The sequence below is a fragment of the Mustela nigripes genome, chromosome X, assembly GCF_022355385.1.
Source record: "Mustela nigripes isolate SB6536 chromosome X, MUSNIG.SB6536, whole genome shotgun sequence".
Lineage (NCBI taxonomy): Eukaryota > Metazoa > Chordata > Mammalia > Carnivora > Mustelidae > Mustela > Mustela nigripes.
This window is the reverse complement of record NC_081575.1, coordinates 56,992,259-57,012,260: the sequence shown is the minus strand read 5'-3', so window position 1 is coordinate 57,012,260 and position 20,002 is coordinate 56,992,259. Positions and strand designations below refer to the sequence as shown.

At 35.0% G+C, this 20,002-nt stretch overlaps 1 protein-coding gene across 1 annotated transcript in view; it reads right to left on the bottom strand.

The window, feature by feature from the left end:
* The window catches only part of HDX (highly divergent homeobox), a 220,013-nt gene that overhangs the window by 110,649 nt on the left and 89,362 nt on the right, over positions 1-20,002 (bottom strand). Inside the window, exon 4 of the mRNA XM_059384879.1 lies at positions 17,385-17,438. Within this exon, the coding sequence (XP_059240862.1) occupies positions 17,385-17,438 (54 nt within the window). The remainder of the gene's footprint in view (positions 1-17,384; positions 17,439-20,002) is intronic.

Below are 20,002 nucleotides of genomic sequence, written 5' to 3'. Positions count from 1 at the left end.
GGGGGCTTAAGTGGGTAGGAGAAGAATAAATGAAACAAGATGGGATTGGGAGGGAGATAAACCATAAGTGACTCTTATCTCGCAAAACAAACAGGGTTGCTGGGGGGAGGGGGGTTGGGAGAAGGGGGTGGAGTTATGGACATTGGGCGGGGTATGTGCTTTGGTGAGTGCTGTGAAGTGTGTAAACCTGGTTATTCACAGATCTGTACCCCTGGGGATAAAAATATATGTTTATAAAAAATAAAAATTTAAGAAAATAAATAAAAAAATAAAATGCCAAATAATAAATAAATAAATAAATAAATAAATCTTTTTTTTCCCACTCAGCCTGATTATTTTAAGATTTACCCATGTTCTTGTGTGCATCAATAATTCATTTTTTATTGTTTAATAGTATTTCTCTATATGGATAAGAACTATTTATTTGTTCACCTATTTATGAACATTTGGTTTGTTCCTAAGTTTGACTATTGCAAATTAAGCCGCTTTCAGCATTCATGTACAAGTCTTTTAATGAATATGTGCTATCACTCTTCTTGGGTAAATACTTATAGAATAGCTAGATCATGGGACGAGTGTGCACTTAAATTTTTAATGAACTGCAAAACTGTTTTCCAGAGTGGTTGTACCATTTCACATTCCTGATGGTATTGTATTTCATTGCCAAGTCTTTCACTTCCTCGCCAAGATTTGGTATGATCAGACTTTTTAATTTCAGAATCTCATGTGGCCCTTGTGAATGAATTTTTTCAATGCACTGTTGAATTCCTTTTCCTACTATTTTAGTGAGAATGTTTCTATCTGTGTTCAACAGGGATATTTGCTTATAATTCCCCGTTTTAGTAGTGTCTTTTTTTGATTTTGGTATCGGGATAATCCTGGACTCATAGAAAGACTTTGGAAGTTTCCCTTCCTTTTCTAATTTATGGCATAGTTTGAAAAAGCTAGGTATTAACTCTTCTTTAAAGGTTTGTTCAAATTTGCCTGTGAAACTACCTGGTCTTGGACTTTTGTTTGTTGGGAGTCTGCTTACTGATTCAATTTTTTTTTCCCCTGGTTGTCATTCTGTTCAAGTTTTGTTATTTCTTTCTGTTTCAGTTTTGTTAGTCTTTATATGTCTAGGAACTTGTTCATTTCATCCAGGTTGTCTAATGTGTTGGCATATATTTTTCCATAATATTCTCTTATAATTGTTTGTGTTTCTGTGGTGGTGTTTGTTATTTCTCCCCTCTCGTTCGTGATTTTATGTACTTGGGTCCTTTCTCTTTTCCTTTTGATTAAATCTGGCTAGGTTTAATAAATTTTATTAATTTTTTCAAAGATACACCTCTCAGTTTCTTTAATGTTTTATTGTTTTTCAATCTTTGTTTTTACTTTTTATATCATTTATTTGTGCTTGTTTTTACTTTCTATATCATTTATTTGTGCTTTACTATTTATTATTTGCCTACTACTGGATGTAAGCTTTATTGTTCTTTTTTTTGGCTCCTTTAGGTATAAGGTTAAGTAGTTTATTTGAGATATTTCTTGCCTCTTGAAGTAGGTCTGTATTGCCATATACTTCCCTCTTAGGACAGCTTTTGCTACATCTCAATGGTTTTGGACCATGTGTTTTCATTTTAATTTATTTTCATGTATTTTTTTTGTATTTGTTATTTTATTTACTGGTTGATCCATTCATTATTTTGTAGCATGTTGTTTCACCTCTCTGTATATGTTGTCTTTCCAAATTTCCTATTGTGGTTGATCTCAAGTCTTATAACATTGTGTTCAGAAAATATGCATGATATGATCTGAATCTTTTTGTACTTCTTGAGGCCTGATTTGTGACCTCATGTGTAATCTATTCTGGAGGAAGTCCCAGGTGCACTTGAAAAGAATGTATAATCTTCTGCTTTAGGGTAGAATGTTCTGAATATACCTTTTAAGTCCCTCTGTCCAGTGTGTCATGGAATGTCATTCTTTCCTTTAAATTTTCAGTTTAGCTTACCAGTCCATTGATATAATTGAGGTGTTAAAGTCCCCACACAATTATTTTATTATCAATGTGTTCCTTTGTTTGTTTTTCATATATATATATATATATGTATATATATATATATTTTTTTTTTCCATGCTGGGTGTCTAAAAATTTCAGTTGTTAGATCTTCTTGTTGGATTGTCCCTTTTATTATGCTATAAGTCCTTCTTCATCTGTTTTTACAGTCTTTGGTTTAAAACCTAGATTTCCTGATACAAGTATGGTTACTCTGGCTTTCTTTTGATGTCCATTTGTGTTATAAATATTTCTCCATCTCCTCACTTTCAATCCACATGTGTCTTTATGTCTAAGTGTGCCTCTTGTAGGCAGCATCAACGGGTCTTTATTTTTCATTCATTCTGACACCTTATGACTTTTGATTGGAGTGTTTAGTCCACTCACAGAGTAATTATCGATAGCTATGTGTTTAGTGCCATTTTATTACTTGTTTTGTCATTGTTTCTACACATTTTCTCTGATCCTTTGTTTTCATCCCTGTCTTTCATTTCCACTCAAAGAGTCCCCTTTAATATTTCTTGCAGGGCTGGTTTAGTAGTCAAGAACACTTTGGTTTTCTGTGAAAATTTCTCTCTCCATTTATTCCAAATGATAGCCTTGCTGGATAGAGTATTCTTGGCTGCGGATTTTTTTCCCATTCAGCATGTTGAATATGTCATGCCACTGGCTTCTGACCTGCATAGTTTCTCTTGAGATATATGCATTGTCCAGATTACAGAAGTTTTCAGGTATTGTTTTCCCAAAATAAATTTTCTGTCCCCTTTCCCCTCTCGTCTTCTGGGACTGTAAAATACAAATGTTATTAGATTTAATGGAGTCCCTGATTACCAACATCTATTCTTGTGTTCCCCTAATTCTTTTTCTCGTTTGTTCAGCTTCATTATTTTTCATTATTTTATCTTCTAAATCATTAATTTGTTCCTCTGCTTCATCCAACTTGCTGTTCATTGCATCAAGCGTGTTTCCAATTTCGTTTATTGCATCCATCCTCTCTGATTAATTCCTTTTAACTCTTTTTTATCACTGTGGTAAGTGTCTCACTGATGTTGTCCATTGTTTCCTCAGGCCCAGCAAGTATCTTTTTCATTGTTGCTTTAAGTTCTCCATCAGTCATGTTACTTATATCTGTTTTGCTTAGATCTCTATCCATGGCCTTATCTTATTCTTGCATTTGGGATGAATTTCTTAGTTGGTATTTTTCTAAGTTTCTGTCCTCTTCTGTGTGTCAGAAAAGCCAGCTATTTTTTCTTCTTCTTATAACAGTAATGCCTTTATGAAGTAGAAGCCATATATTGTCCAGGGCCTGGCACTTTAGAGCATCTCTGTTGTGTGCTGTTTGTGGTTTGCTTTTGTGTTTTGGCTGCTCTATCCTTCAGGCCAGGCTGAGGCCCTTCTTGCCTATTTTGGGCAGTGTTTTTTTCCTGGTCTGTATGTGACAAGTTTTAACTAGGTGTGCTCTGGTCTGCTTATAAAATGAGACCTGTCATGACTTTCACCATACCTGAGGACCCGAGGAACTCTGTGGTCAGGAGATGTGGGTTGTGTGTATGTTTGTGCTGTTTTTCTGGGGAAGGGACCTCCTGCACTGGGACTGAGAGAAGCATGACTCATTAAATGCAGTCCCACCAGATCATAGGGACGTGGTGATTGGGGTACATAATTCAGGCAGCCAGTGTCATCACTGATTTACACAGTGGGCTCTGTGTTTATGCTGAGGTTTGGGGGAAGAAACTGCACTGGTGTGCTCCTTTGTTTTGGGAGAGGTGTCTCTGAATCCTGCCTGTCAGGGATTCACATGGAGATGAACAAATTATCTCCTCACTGTCATACCAGGCACTCTTCTGATTACAGTTTCCACGCTGTCAGTACCTGGGTTATTTGCCTGCCTTTTCTTAAGGAGCAGGGAAATGCCCTTTGGGCTCTATCCAAGCCAAGACCACTGACCTTTAAATCTCCAGGTTTTAAGCCCCATTGTTTGGAAGAATCCTTGAAAACTAGCCCCTCTCATTTTCCAAGCCAATGCCTTTGGATAAATGTTCTCTGTGTAGGTTCCCATGTGGTCCTCTCTCTCTTTACCCTTCTCTGTGACCTCAGCTCCCTTCCCTCCATAGCACCTGTGATCTGTTTCTCCTCTAAACTCCATCTCTGTACTTTCTACCTTCTTCAGTGTGACCCTGTCTCTCCCTTTACTTGTGGAGATTTTTCTATCAGTTTTCAAGTCTGTTTCTGTGGTATTTAGGATGATTTGATAGATAAATAGTTGTGTTGATGGGACCAAGGCTCACCTAGGCTTCTCCTATTCTAGTCATCCTCTCTCCAAAATCCAGCTAGGTTTTTTTTTTCCTAAGTTGTTTTGGCCATTTTATGTCCTTTGAATTATAATATAAATATTAGAGTCATTTTGTCATTTTCTACAAAAACCCTACTTCCATTTAGAGGTGTTTTGAATATATAGATAAATATGGAGAGAATATCATTTTAGCAATATTAAATATCTTGACCCTTTTTTTTAAGCCTTTTAAATTTTACCTAGAGATAGTTTGTTATTTTTGTTGTGGAGCTTGTGAGTTCTATTCCTCATTATTTCATATTTCTAAGATACCTTCAATGTTTTTCAAATTTCAATTTCTGATTATTTGTTGGGCTGTAAATACACATCTTGTATCCTGTCATCTTTCTAAACTCACTATTTCTAGTTGATTTTTTCATGAATTCTATTGAATTATCTACATAAATGATCATATCATCTAGGAATAAAGATATCTTCACTTCCTCCCAATATGAATAATATTTTCTCTTATCTTATATCATTATCTAGAATTTTCAACACAGTGTGGAATATAAGTGGAGAGAGTGGACATCTATGTTTTGTATTTGATCTTAGTAAGGAGTCATTCAGCCTTTCACCATGAAGTATGATGTTAAGTATAGGGTTTTTGTATATGCACTTTATAGAGTTGAGAAGTTCCCTTCTACTTCTAGATTTCTGTGTTTATCAATAATGGACATTAACAAGTGCTCTTTCTACATCAATTGATATAACCATGCGATTTTTCTTTTTATTTCATAGTATCATGACTGCTTTGATTTTTTAATGTTAAACTAATCTTGTATTGCTGCTATAACCTTGACTGGATCCAAACTGCTTAATGAACTCTTTCAGTTGGTGTGTATCTGAAAAGGTCTTTATTTCATGATCAATTTTGAATATTCTAGTTGGATATAACAATCTGATTAAGTTTTTATTCCAGTGTTTTAATAAAATTATTGTGCCACTGCCTTATTACCTGCATTGTTTCCCATGAGAAACCCAATACCATCCTTATCTTTGTTTCTCTGTTCATAATATATTTTTTTCTGGATGCTTTTAATTTTTCTGTTCATCATTAATATTAAACATTTTTTATGATGTGCCTTTGTGGTTTTTATACCTGGGTTTCATTGAGCTTCTTGGGTCTGTGTATAGTTTCATCAAGTTTGGAACATTTTAATATATTATTTATTCAAATATTTTTCTGTCTTATCTCCAATTCTTTGAGATACTTCAATTATAAGATACATTGGGCTACTTAAAATTCTCTCACAGGTTATTGATGCTCCTCTTTCAATATTTTCTTCTGTTTCACTTTGAATATTTTGAATTTTTGTGCCTTCAAATTCACTAATCTTTTCTCTTGCAACATCTAATTAATTCCATCTAATATTTCCCCCCACCTCAGACATTGTAACTTTTGTCTCTAGAAGTTTTATTTGGTCTTTTTATATGTGCCACATCTCCACTCAACTTTTAAAACATACAAAATACATTAAATAACTGCATTCATTTCCTCTTCTGCTAATTCTAGCATGTTTCCATTCTGGGTCATTTTCATTTAATTAATTTTCTCCTAGTCATGGGTCATATTTTCTTGCTTCTCCATATGTTTTCCTTTGCTCCTTTTTCCGGTAGTTTTTGATGAATGACAGACACTGTAAATTTTATCTTGTTGAATGCCATATATTTTTAATTTCCATAATATTTAACTTTGATCTGGGATACCAATAGGTTACTTGGAAACTTATCCTTTCTGAATTTGCTTTTAGGATTTGTTAGGGAGAATATGAGAAGCATTTAGTCTACAACGAGCTTTTTGTGTGCCTTACACAATGACTCATGAATCGTGTTTTCCAGTATGGTTGGTAGGTAAGTCACTATTCCTGGCCCATATGAACACTAAGTCATTTCATTTTCAGTCATTTCAAATCTTTTCAGATGGGTATTTTTCTAGACTTAAGTTCTCCATACATATGGGTAGCCAGTACCCAGTTCACTATTAAAGGATAAACTTCTGCCAAATTCCCGAGTTCTCTCTGTGTGTAGCACTCTCCACTCCAATACTCTGCTTGGCAAATTCTAACCATCTTATTCTCCCTGGCCTCTTAATTCCATCTCTTCAACTGAAAGAGTACTTTTAGGCTCCACTTGGGCTTCTCCTCCCTACATCAGAGTCTACGAGCTTTTTGAAGGCAGTAACATATGCCAGGAAGATTTAGTATCACTATTGTCCATTTTTGTGTCTGTCTCTAAGGTGGCAACCTCATTACCCCATCACCTTGTTTTCAAGTCCTTGTATAATCCCTTCCTCTGAATATGGGTAGGATCTGTGGCTTTTTTCTAACCAACAGAATATAGTAAAAATGATAGGATGTCATTCTTATAATAATGTTATATTATAAAAGACTTTGTCTTGCTAGCAGACTCACTCTAGATTCTAGAGACTCCCCTTGATAGCTTGAAAGCATAAATGACCATGTTTTTAAAGCCTATATGACAACAAAATATGTGAAGTATCTAGGACCAGTGGGTAACCTCTAGGAATTAAGAAATGCCTCTAGAACTGTAGGCAGCCCCTTCTAGGACCTGAGGGTAGCCTCCAGGTAAAAACCAACATGATGTCAAGGCCTCACACTTACAGTCACAAAGAATGTATTGTTCCAACAACCTGTGTGAAATTAAAAGTGTATTCATCCATATTCAAACCCCCATAAGTGAACACAGACTAGCCACCCCCTTGATCACATCTTTGTGAGAGCCTAAGCAAAAGACCCAGATAAGGTATGCCTGGACTCCTAACTCACAGAAATGGTGAGATAATAGATGCATGTTATTTTAAGTAGCTAAGACTGGTAATTTGTCATGCAGCAACAGATAACTAACACAGTTGCCAGGTTTCCAGTGTTTTGAAAACTATTGTTTCATATATTTAGTTCAGTTTTCTGGTCCTTTCAGATATGAATATAAGTCTAGTATTACTCAGTCTAGGTCAGAAGTGGAAGTCCATGTATCAGATTTTGAATTTTAATTTAAAATAATGAAATAAAGTGTGAAAATTCAGACCCTCAGTTGCACTAGCCACATTCAAAGTAAGCAATAGTCTAGCTGCATGTGCTAGTGGTAACTGTATTAGGTAAACACTCTAGCCAAAATATGAATCAAATGAACAAATGGCAGTTGTCATGATTCAGGCTTCTCTCAGGCTTCATCTCAGAATATGTTTTCAGAGAAAGTAAGTTGAGAAAGATGAGATGAAGTGAAGTAAAGACATGGGTGCCAGATTATTTCTATAGCAGTGACATTAGATTATTTGTGTCATACAAACTGACAGAGAAATCATGAATGATGGAGGGCTGGGGACAGAAGCTAAAGAGAAATGGGACTTGAAAGGTGTGTGTGCAAGTGTGTGTAAGTGGTATTGAACATATAAATATTTTAGAGTTCATTCTAACAACTTCTCTAAACCTCAAGTACTCTAGTCACAACTACATTAGTCTTTCCAAATGCATTCATCCTTCTTAATTCCTTATGTTGGTTAATGGAATTTCCATTTAGTCACCAATGTTTTTGTTTGTTGTTGTTGTTTTTTTTTTAAGATTTTATTTATTTGACACAGAGAGAGAGCTCATAATCAGGAGGAGCAGCAAACAGAGGGAGAGGGAGAAGTAGGCTATCCACTGAGCAGAGAGCCTGACTTGGGGCTCAATCCCAGGACCCCAGAATCATGATCTGACCTGAAGGCAGACAACCAATCAACTGAGCCACCCAGGTGCCCCCTACCTAGTCATCATGGTAAAAAAAAAAGTCACTTATGGTTTCATGCACTCATTCATCCTTTCCACATTGATTCATTTACCAAGTCCAATAATTTTTCTCCTTAACATCTATTGTGTTCACTGCCCCATTCTATCGTCACTGTTACTGCCTTCATTCAAATCTTCATTACATCCTGCTTGGAGTATTGAAATTATAATAGCATTGTTTTCCTAGCTTCAGTTTAATATTTTTCCTGTTCTACTAGAGGTTTATCAATTTTACTATTTTTTACCCAGAATCAGATTAATTGTTCATTGATTTTATTTACCCCTTTCATATTTTAATTTCAATGACCTCTGCTGTTATAATATCTTGCTTTTTCTTTGCTCTGGGTTTGTTTTGTTCTCATTATTTCAGTTTCTTTTTTTTTAAGATTTTATTTATTTATTTGACAGAGAGAGATCACAAGGAGGCAGAGAGGCAGGCAGAGAGAAAGAGGGGGAAGCAGGCTCCCCGCTGAGCCACCCAGGCGCCCCTTTAGTTTCTTTAAATACAAACTTAGATGTTCAATTTCAGTCTTTTTCTTATTTCCAGTGTGAGCATATAGCATGGCAATAAAAATTTTGATATTGTTTTAGCTATATCCCACATCTTTTGATATGCTATATTTTCATTTTATGTACTTATACATATTTCTATGATTTTCTCTTTGACTCACAGATTATTTAGAAGCATGTTGTTTAATTTATATATAATTAGTTAATGTTCATGTTGTTTTTCTGTTACTGATTTCTAGTTTCATTCTAGTGAGGTCTGAGTATACAATATGTATGGTTTCAATCTTTTAAAGCTATTGAGATTTGTTTAAAACAAATGACTTGATGACTGTTCAGGGATCTTTTAAAACTATGTGTTCTTTTCTTGTTGGGTGGAGTGTTTTATACATGTTCTATATGTTTTGATTAGATTTTTTTGGTTGATTGTGTTGTTCAAATCTTCTTTGTCCTTATTGATTCTCTGTCTAGTAGCTCTATCAGTTTCTGAGAAGAGGGTGTTGAAGTATCCCTCTACAATTGTAGATTTGCCTATTATCTTTTCTGCTCTATCTGTTCTTGTTTCATGCATTTTGAAGGTCTATTGCTCTTGTACACTTTTGGGTTTGTTCTGTTTTCCCGGTGGACATATCACTTTACATTATCTAATAAATTCTTTTTCTCTAGTAATTTTATTTATTTTAAAGTTTATTTTAGTTTTGTTGATTTCTTCCTTCACTGTGCATAAGTTTTTCTCTTGATTAAGTCTCAATAGTTCATTTTAGCTTTTGTTCCCTTCCTTCCAGTGATGTGTCTAGTAAGAAGTTGCTGTGGCCAAGGCCGAAGAAGTTACTGTCTATGTTCTTCCTTATGATTTTGATGGTTTCTTGCATCACACTTACATCTTTCATCCATTTTGAATTTATTTTCCAGTATGGTATAAGAAAGTGGTTCAGTTTTATTCTTTGGCATGTTTCTGTCCAGTTTTCTCACCAGCATTTATTGAGGAGACCCTCTTTTTAAAATTGGATATTCTCTCCGCTTTTTTAAAGTTTAGTTGACCATATAGTTGTAGATCCACTTCTGAATTTTCTGTTCATCTCCAAGGACCAATGTGTCTGTTTTTGTGCCAGTACCATACTGTCTTGATGACTATGACTTTGTAATATAGCTCGATGCCTGGATTTGTGATGCCTCCAGGTTTGGTTTTCTTTTTCAGGATAGCTTTGGCTATTCAGGGTCTTTGTGGTTCCATACAAATTTCAGGATTGTTTTATTCTAGCTCTGTAAATAATGCTGGAGATATTTTAAAAATTTTTTAATTTAAATTCAATTGGCCAACATGTAGTAGCACATCATTAGTTTCAGATGTAGAGGGAAGCAATCAACAAAACTAAAAAGCAGCCCATGGAATGGGAGAAGATATTTGCAAATGACATATGATAAAGGGTTAATATCTAAAATCTATAAAGAAATTATCAAAAACAACATCCAAAAACCAAATAATCTGGTTAAGAAATTATCAGAAAACATGAATAGGTACTTTTCCAAAGAAGACACTTAGATGACTAACAGACACATGAAAAGAAGTTCAACATCACTCATTGTTGGGGAAATACAAATCAAAACTGTTATGAGTTACCACTTCACACCTGTAAGAATGGGTAAATTTAACAACTCATGAAACAACAGATGTTGTCAAAGATGCAGATAAAGAGGAGCCCTCTTATATTGTTGGTGGGAATACAAACTGGTACAGACACTAAGGAAAACAGTATGGAGATTCCTCAAAAAGTTAAGAACAGAACTACCCTATGACCCAGCAATTGTACTACTAGCCATTTAACTGAACAATACACAGATTTGAATGTGGACATTCACCCCAATGTTTATAGCAGCATTATCAACGATAGTCAAGCTATGAAAAGAGCCCAAAATGTCCACTGACTTATGGATAAAGAAGATGTGCTCTGTGTGTGTGTGTAGATATTCACAGTTATCAAAAATTGTCATGAAAAATTTTGATTTTACTTAACCATCAGAGAAATGCAATCTTGCCATATGCAACAAGATGGGTAGAACTAGTGTGTTATGCTAAGCAAAATAAATCAGTCAGAGAAAAACAAATACTATTTGGTTTCACTCCTGTGGAATTCAGGAAAGAAAACAGATAACCAAATTGTAGGGAAAAAAAGAGAGAGACTGGAAAACAAACCAAAAAAGGACTCTTAAAGACAGAAAAGAAACTGAGGGTTGATGGTGGGAGCTGGGTAGGCTATTGGCTAGAGGAGTGATGGGTATGACCTTTACTTTTTTATGATGAGAACGGAGTGTTTTATGTAAGGGATGAATCACTAAATTCTACTCTGAAACATGTATTACACTATATGTTAAATAACTAGAATTTAAATAAACATTTGGAGAGAAAAAAATAAAGTCTATTTTATCTGATGTTAACACAGCTGCTCACTTCTGGCTTTTATGATTAATATTTGCATGGTATATTTTCCCCTAAACATTTGCATGGAATATTTTCCCCTATCATTTGCATTTCAGCCTACATATGCTACTGAATTTGAAGTCAGATGTTATAAACAGCATAAAATTGAGTTGTGTTGGGGCACCTGGGTAGCTCAGTGAGTTAAAGCCTCTGCCTTCATCTCAGGTCATGGTCTCAGGGTCCTGGAATCGAGCCCCACATTGGGCTTTCTGCTCAGCAGGGAACCTGCTTCCTCCTCTCTCTCTGCCTGCCTCTCTGCCTACTTATAATCTTTGTCTATCAAATTAATAAATAAAAATCTTTTAAAAAATGAGTTGTGTTTCTTTTATCAGTTCTGCCAATATATCTAAATTTTACTTGGTATATTTAAGTAATTATTGCCATATTACGGCTTATGTCTGTCATTTTATTATTTTCCATTTCTGTTTTGCATTCCTGTGTTTCTTTTTTTTTTTCTTTTCTTTTCTACCTGTGTGACTTGAATATTTTTTAGGTTTCTATTTTGATTCATTTTAGGTGTTTTTTAGTGTATTATTTTGTAGTTTTTGATCGTTCTCGCTATCAAATACACATAATGTGACTGGTCATAGTGTACTGGTTTCCGTAACTTACCCCTTCTGACAAAGTGTGGAAACCTTACTTCTGTTTATATGCCTTTAATCTTCCAAGTTTTAAGTACCATTGTCTTGGGTATCAGAGAGATGGTACTATTACTTTTGTTTTAATCATCAAATATAATATAGAAAATTCATGAGGAGCAAGACAGGCCTATTTCTGCACTTTCTGTTGTTATTTCTTCCTCCCTACTGCCCCCAAGTTCCTCTTCTATCATTTTCTTTTTCTGTGAAGAACTTCCTTTAGTCATTGTTTCAGAGTAGGCAAGCTACCAACAAATTACTTCTTTTTCACCTAAAAATGTCTTTTTGTTCCTTCATTCCCTGAAGGATAGTTTTATGAAACAAAGAATTATTTGTTGAAAGTTATCCTCTTCAACATGTGAAAAAATATTGACCTCCTGGTCTTCAAGGTTTCAGATGAGAAATCCACTGTCATTTGAATTGGTATTCTTCCAGAAGTAATGCATTATTTCTCTCTGACAGCATTCAAGACTTTTTTGCATTGTCTTTAGTCTTCAGAAGTTTAATTATGATGCTCCTAGGTATGGATTTCTTTGCATCTATCTTGCTAGAATTCTCTCAGTTTCTTGAATCTGTAGGTAATGTTAGATTTTTCCCCAAATTTGCGATGCTTTTGCCACTATTTCTTTGAATATTCTTTATGTCCCATTCTCTGGTTTCTCTTACTATAGGACTTCAATGACACAAATATTGAATCTTTTGTTATTTTTCCACAGGATTTTAAGCCTCTAATATTTTTCAGTTAGGTAAATTCTATCACTCTGTCCTCAGGTTCATTGATTCTGTTCTCTTTTATCACCACTCAAATCTTGAGGAATCCCGCAGGTTTATTTGTTATTATATTCTTCATTCCTACAATTCTCATTTGGTTCTTTTATAACGTTGATTGTTTTCTTGAGATTTTCTATTTTATTCATTTGCTTCAAAGGAATGCGTAACTGCATGTTGGAACAGTTTTATAATGGATGCTCTAAAATCTTTGTGAGATAATTCCATTATCTACTTCATCTCAGTATTTGTGCCAGTTGATTGTCTCTTATCATTCATTCTGTGATTTTCCTGGTTCTTGGTATTCTGAGTGATTTTTTTCCTGAATACTGTGGCCATTATATAAAGAGATTTTTGGTTTTATTTAAATCTTTTTGTTATTTTACCAGGCAGGCACACAGTTCCTGGCTGACATTTATGGGCTGTGGTTCTAATGGTACCTTCTGGTGGTATTTTAATTTTCAAATAAGCTGTAGTGTTGTTTTAATTGCTTGATTTATTTGGTACCACCTGGGCTAGTGTCTCCATGTGGGAAAATAGATTTTCTATCCTTCAGAGATGAACAGCACACTGACTAAGCCGTGCACATATAGTGCCTTGATCACTTTTGCTGGTGCCAACCAAGCCACCTGATTCTCTAAGTTGGGGAAATAATTCTCTGACTTAACCAGGCCAAAGAGGTTTTCCAGGTCAAACTACTTTTTGTGGCATCTCCCTTTGGTATTTCTCCCTGGTATCTCCACCAAAGGAAGAAAGGTTCAGGAGCAACAGAGAATAAGAACACTTCTCTGGTTCCCTTACTGTTACTGAGGCTTCTAACTGCTCTCCTATGGCAATATTGTCAGGATCACTTCATGCTGTTTGGGAACTCCCACCCCAACAATGGGAGGAATGAGCCTACCCAAGCTGTTTTCTCTTATACTGGGGGTCATGAGATGCCTGGCCTGGTTACCTTCTGTTGTTAATTGGGAGACAAAATACCCTGTAGTTCTTCCAAGTCCTGGAGTTACTAACGAGTTGCTTCCTTTCCAACTTTTAGAGATCTCCGTTGGTGGCATCCTATATTATTTTCATGGTTTATAGTTCTATTTTGGGGGGAAGAGAAATTAAAAAAGAGTCTACATAATCCCGTACAGTACAAAATTTCCTAGCTTCAGTTTTACTATCCCTAAACCTACCTACCATAAAGTAACTTGAGTTATCTTTCTAAAATTCTATTTATGTCTCTTTTATAATTAAAATCTTTTAATTGTTTCCCATCTATTGACCAGTTACATAGAAATCTCCTGAGGTGTTTCTTAAAATTCAGATTTATAGGTCCCACACAGACCAACTGAATAAGATTCTTTGATAAAACACAATTTTAATTAAGTTTTTGTTATTAACATTATACAAATCACAATGGTTGGGGTAGGAAGTCAGAAAAACAAAATAAGACTGTTAAACTACTAGTTACTCATTACTTTTGAATACTGAAATGCTAGATTTTCTTGTTGGATAGATCGTTTAAGTATGATATAATGTCCCTATACATATCTTATTACAGTCTTTGGTTTAAAATCTAATTTGTCTGATATGAGGAATGCTATAGCTTTTTTTGAGATCCATTAGCATGGTAAATTATTCTTTACCCCCTCACTTTCAATCTGGAGGTGTTTTAGGTTCAAAATGAGTCTCCTGTAGACAGCATATGGATGGATCCTACTTCTTACCCAATCTGAAACCCTGTGTCTTTTGCTTGGAGCATTCAGCCCATTTATATTCAGAGAAACTATTGAAAGATATTAATTTAGTGCCATTGTATTGCCTGCAATATCCCTGTTTCTGAAGAGTGATTCTGTTACTTTCTGGTCTGTTACTCTTGGTGTCTCTCCTTACATACAGTATCCCCCTTAATATTTCTTGCAGGGCTGGCTTGGTGGTCACATATTCTCTTAGCTTCTGTCTGTCTTGGAAACTCTATCTCTCCTTATATTCTGAATGACAGCCTTGCTGGATATTCTTAGTTGCATGTTCTTCCCATTTAGTACCCTGAATATAACTTGTCACACCTTTCTGATCTGCTAGGTTTCTAAACTTTTCAAAGTATAGAGATACAGGGAACATACCTCAATATCATAAAAGTCATCTATGAAAAGCCTACAGTGAATATCATTATCAGTGGGGAAAAACTGAGAGCTTTCCTTTAAGATCAAGAATACGACAGAGATGTCTACTCTCACCACTGTCATTCAAAATTATACTAGAAGTCCTAGCTTCAGCAATAAGACAATAAAACGAAATGAAAACATTCAAATTGGCAAAGAAGTCAAACTCTCACTCTTTGCAGATGACATGATTCTTTATGTAGAAAACCCCAAAGACTCCACCCCAAAATTTCTAGAACTCATACAGCAATTGAGCAAAGTGACAGGATACAAAATCAGTGCACAGAAATGAGTTGCATTTCTATACACTATCAATGAGACAGAAGAAAGAGAAATTAAGAAACATATCCCATTTACAATTGCACCAAAACCGTAAGATACCTTGGAATAAACCTAATCAAAGAGGTAAAAGATCTGTACACTACAAACTGCAGAATGCTTATGAAAGAAACTGAAGAACACAAAGAAATGGAAAAACATCCCATGCTTGTGGATTGGAAGAATAAACATTGCTAAAATGTTTAGGCTGCACAGAGCTATCTACACATTCAATGTAATCCCTATCAAAATACCATTGACGTTTTTCACAGAGCTGGAACAAACAATCCTAAAAGTTGTGTGAAACAAGAAAATACCCCAAATCACCAGGGGAATGTTGAAAAATAAAACCAAAGCTGGGGATATCACAATGCCTGACTTTAAGTTATGTTACAAAGCTGTAATCATCAAGACAGTATGGTACTGGCACAAAACAGACACAGATCAATGGGACAGACTAGAGAGCCCAAAAATGGACCCTCAGTCTTAGGTCAACTAATCTTCAACAAAACAGGAAAGAATATCATACAGAAAAAGACAGTCTCTTTAATAAACAGTGCTGGGAAAATTGGACAGCCACATGCAGAAGAATGAAGCTAGACCATTCTCTCACACCATACACAAAGATAAACTCAAGATGGATGAAAGATCTAAATGTGAAGATAGGAATCCATCAAAATGCTAGAGGAAAACACAGGAAACAACCTCTTCGACCCTGGATACAGAAATTCTTGCAAGACACATCTCTAAAGGGAAGGGAAACAAAAGCAAAAATGAACTATTGGAACTTCATCAAGATAAAAAGCTTATGCTCAGCAAAGGAAGCAATCAACAAACTTAAAAGCAACCTATGGAATGGGAGAAAATATTTGCAAATGACATATCAGATAAAATCCTGTTATCCAAGATCTGTAAAGAACTTATGAAACCAAAAAACAAAGAATACAGTCAAGAAGTGGGCAGAAGGCATAAAGAGACACTTCTCCAAAAAAGACATACAAATGGCTAAAAGACCTATGAAAAAATGCTCCACATCACTTGCCATCAGGGAAATATGAATCAAGCCACAATGAGATACTACCTTACACCAGTTAGAATGGCTAAAATTACCAAGGCAGGAAACAACAAATGTTGGTGAGGATGTTGAGCAAGGGGAACCTTATTACACTGTTGGTGGGAATGCAAACTGGAACAGCCACTCTGGAAAACAGTATGGTGGTTCCTCAAGATGTTAAAAATAGAGCTTCCCTATGACCCAGCAATTGGGTATATTTACCCCAAAGATACAGATATAGTGAAAAGAAGGGGCACATGTATCCCAATGTTCATAGCACCAATGTTCACAATAGCCAAACTGTGGAAGGAGCCAAGATGTTTTTCAATAGATGAATGGGTAAAGAAGATGTGGCTCATACATACAATGGGATATTACTTAGCCATCAGAAAAGATGAATATCATTTACATATACATGGATGGAATTGGAGGTAATTACGCTAAGTGAAATAAGTCAATCAGAGAAAGACAATTATCACATGGGAATGGTGAAGAGTATAATAAGTGAAGGGAGGGGAAAATGAATGGGAAGAAATCAGAGAGGGAGACAAACCATATGTGACTTCTGACTGGGAAACAAACTGAGGACTGCAGAAAGGGAGAGGGGGTGGAGAGATGGGGTAACTGGGTGTTGAGCATTAAAGAGGGTAAGTGATGTGATGAGCACTGGATGTTATATACAACTAATGCATAGTTGAACATGTTATCAAAAACTAATGATGTAGTAATCATTGGACAATTGAATTTAAAGGAAAAAACATATTGTGTGTCAAGGCTTTTACAACCATAAAAATACTGAAATGCACTAAAAATAAATAGTAATGTAAATTTCTTAATTTTGATCGAGACATTTAAATCAATCACAATTCAATTATATGATCAAATTAACTGGGATAATTAGATATAAAAATATTATGGTATTTTATCTTTTTACTGAAGTATAGTTAATATATAGTGTTAGATATATATTAGTTTCAGAGGTGTAATATAATGATTCGACAATTCTATACATTACTCAATGCTCTTCTTATTCCCTTCTATTTCACCTATCCCATTAATTATCTTTGTGTGCTTTTTAAAACTATAAAAAACTTGCTCAAAGATTAGATGGTGCACTGAATACTACATTTCATTTAAGATTATATTGGTAATATATATAAATATTATGATCTTAGAATATGTACTTTGAGATAATGCAGTTTTAATGAGGTTCAATTTTGCCAACTTTATAAAGAATCATGAAAATATTCTCAATGGCATTCTTATTAGCAACAGAGGGGAAAACCCTACTTGTTGTTTTAAATGAAAGATTACTTACTGCTCTTTTTCTAGAACACCCTGTAATCCAAGGCACAGTAAGGTTTCCTGAAATCTGTGGAAACAAGAAATGGAATTTCAGTAAGGTATGCATTGACAGTACTTCAAATAATGATCAACAGCAAAAAATTCATATAGGATGACAAGATAGTTATGCATTCAGAGCTTATGCCCCATGTAGACAGTGCCATTTTCTTATTGAACACAACAGATTTAAAGGGTCTTCCTTTAGAAGTAGTACAGTTCCTCTGGAAATTCAAGAAAATTTCTAGGGCATTATTGGGGCCTAGAATCATGCTTCAAAATTCTGTGGACAAGAAAAATTTTATAGGGGAGTCTGGTGGCTCCATTCGTTAAGCATCTGGCTTCAGCTCAGGACATGATCCTGGGTTCCTGGGATCAATCCCTGCTTCAGGCTCCCTGCTTGTCCCTCTCCTTCTGCCCCTCTGCACTGTTTGTGCTCTCTCTGAAATAAATAAATAAAATCTTCAAAAAAGAAAATTCTTATAGTAAAAATTCAGCACTCTGTAGAATACATGTTATAATAATTAACTTATTAACTATAGTCATCATGCTATATATTAGTTTTCTAGACTTAGCCTACATAACCGCAATTTCCTTTTTAAGCAGAAACTACTAAGATGAGTAGCCAGCAAAACCATATTACATCAGCATTGTCTCACAAGGAGATAAGTGCTACTCTAGTTGAATTCTGGCAACTGCTTACAGAGACCAAGGTGGTCCTGTGAGCTACAATACAGAGTAGCCTAGATGTAACCATACATTTCCCTGGGATTCACAAGTTTGGGGGAATACTCCAAATTCTCCTCCTGCCCTCTCCTTCCTTCCCAAACACATACCTCCTGAGAGACTGACAAGTCAAATCAGCCTTGCAAGTTGGTGATGCTGAGAATATGGTATTGAATAGAAAATTTATTGTTTTGATAAAGTTACATTTAGTGATGACCTATGAATCATTATTATGCCACTGATAAGGAGTGATATTCAAACAGTCAATGCAAATAGTAAAGTAATATCCTTAATTATTCAAAATTCAGATAAATTATTACTGCCCCTGGCCACTAGATCTGAAATTTTATTTTGAGTTCAAAGTACACCAACATAAGGGATAGCCTAAGAAAAGTTAATGATATAAACTCCAAATAATACTTTTAAGGAAAAAAAATACTTTTATTTGAGTTAAAAATCCCATTACAGTAACATGGCAATAAACTATAATGCTTGAGGATCATGAAAAGTTTTGAGTAATTGATTCTTAAAATGGTAAACTAAACAAATAAATAAAATTGGTAAACTGAGTGATAATGAAATTTTTATGGAAAAAAGTTCTTTAAAACATACACTTTCTTGTCCTCACATCAGTACTTGTTATATAACATAATGTTTGTAAAGTAAATTGGTTGCTAGCTCAGTGAAAGAGGTAAGACTACTGCAATAATCACACAATATATTCTTGAAAAAACAGAGATACCCAACAATTTTGGATTATCTGTGCACATGTTTCCTTCCACCCGTTATGATAATTTAAAACTGGCTATATAAATTTGCTCCAAAAAACATGTTAAACCAAACAAATTGCAACCCCTCCCATAAACAAGTATTAAAAAGTTGCATATGAAATTTAAAAAAAGGTTCATACAATATACATTATAATTGAATGTCTTTAAAACTGATATTATACATTTTAAGAATATAAAATGTGGGTTTTTTTTTTCTGGGGTGCCTGGGTGGTTTATTCAGTTAAGTGTCTGACTCTTGATTTCGGCTCACATCATGATTTCTAGGTGGTGGAATTGAGCCCCATGTTAGGATCCACACTCAGGGGAGGCTGCTTGAGATTCTCTCTCCCTGTCCCTCCCCCCACTGAAACTCACTCTCTCTCTAAATAAAATTAAATAAATAGATAGATGGATAGATAAAATGTGATTTTCTGCTTAAGCCAATTGTATGTAACCAAGAAAATAGAAAACTCCTATAAGGACATTCACATACAAATATTATCAATTCTATGTGCATTGGATAGATGAAGTTTCACCTTTTTTTTTTTTAATAATTCTGGGACACCAGTTACATAATACTCAAATGCTTTATTCAGCTACCCTCTCCTGGTTACTTCAAATCTTTTTTCAATGGAGAGGAAAAGGGAGTTGGGGGAAATAGGAGGGGGGGGGGGAATCCCGGAGGGGCGGTGGAATTCGGAAAACAATCTGAGGGTTTTGGAGGGGAGGGAGATGGGGGTTGGGTAAGTCTGGTGATGGGTATTATGGAGGGTATGTATTGCATGGAGCACTGGGTGTGGTGCATAAACAATGAATTCTGGAACGCTGAAAAGAAATTTAAAAAATAAATAAGAATTTTAAAAGAATCTTTTTTCAGTTCTTTGTGTTTCTGGTAAAACTCAGGAAAGCCAACCACAGCAGCTGAACTTGTATGCTTTTTAAAATAATAATACTGTATAAACATATTTTCTTCAAATATGGAAAGTTTTGTTTGGTCAATAGTGATGATTTAATTTCTTCTTCACCAGAAGCTACAAAAATAGTAATTCAAATGAGCAGCACAATATACACATCATTTAAATGATATTTAAATTCCAAA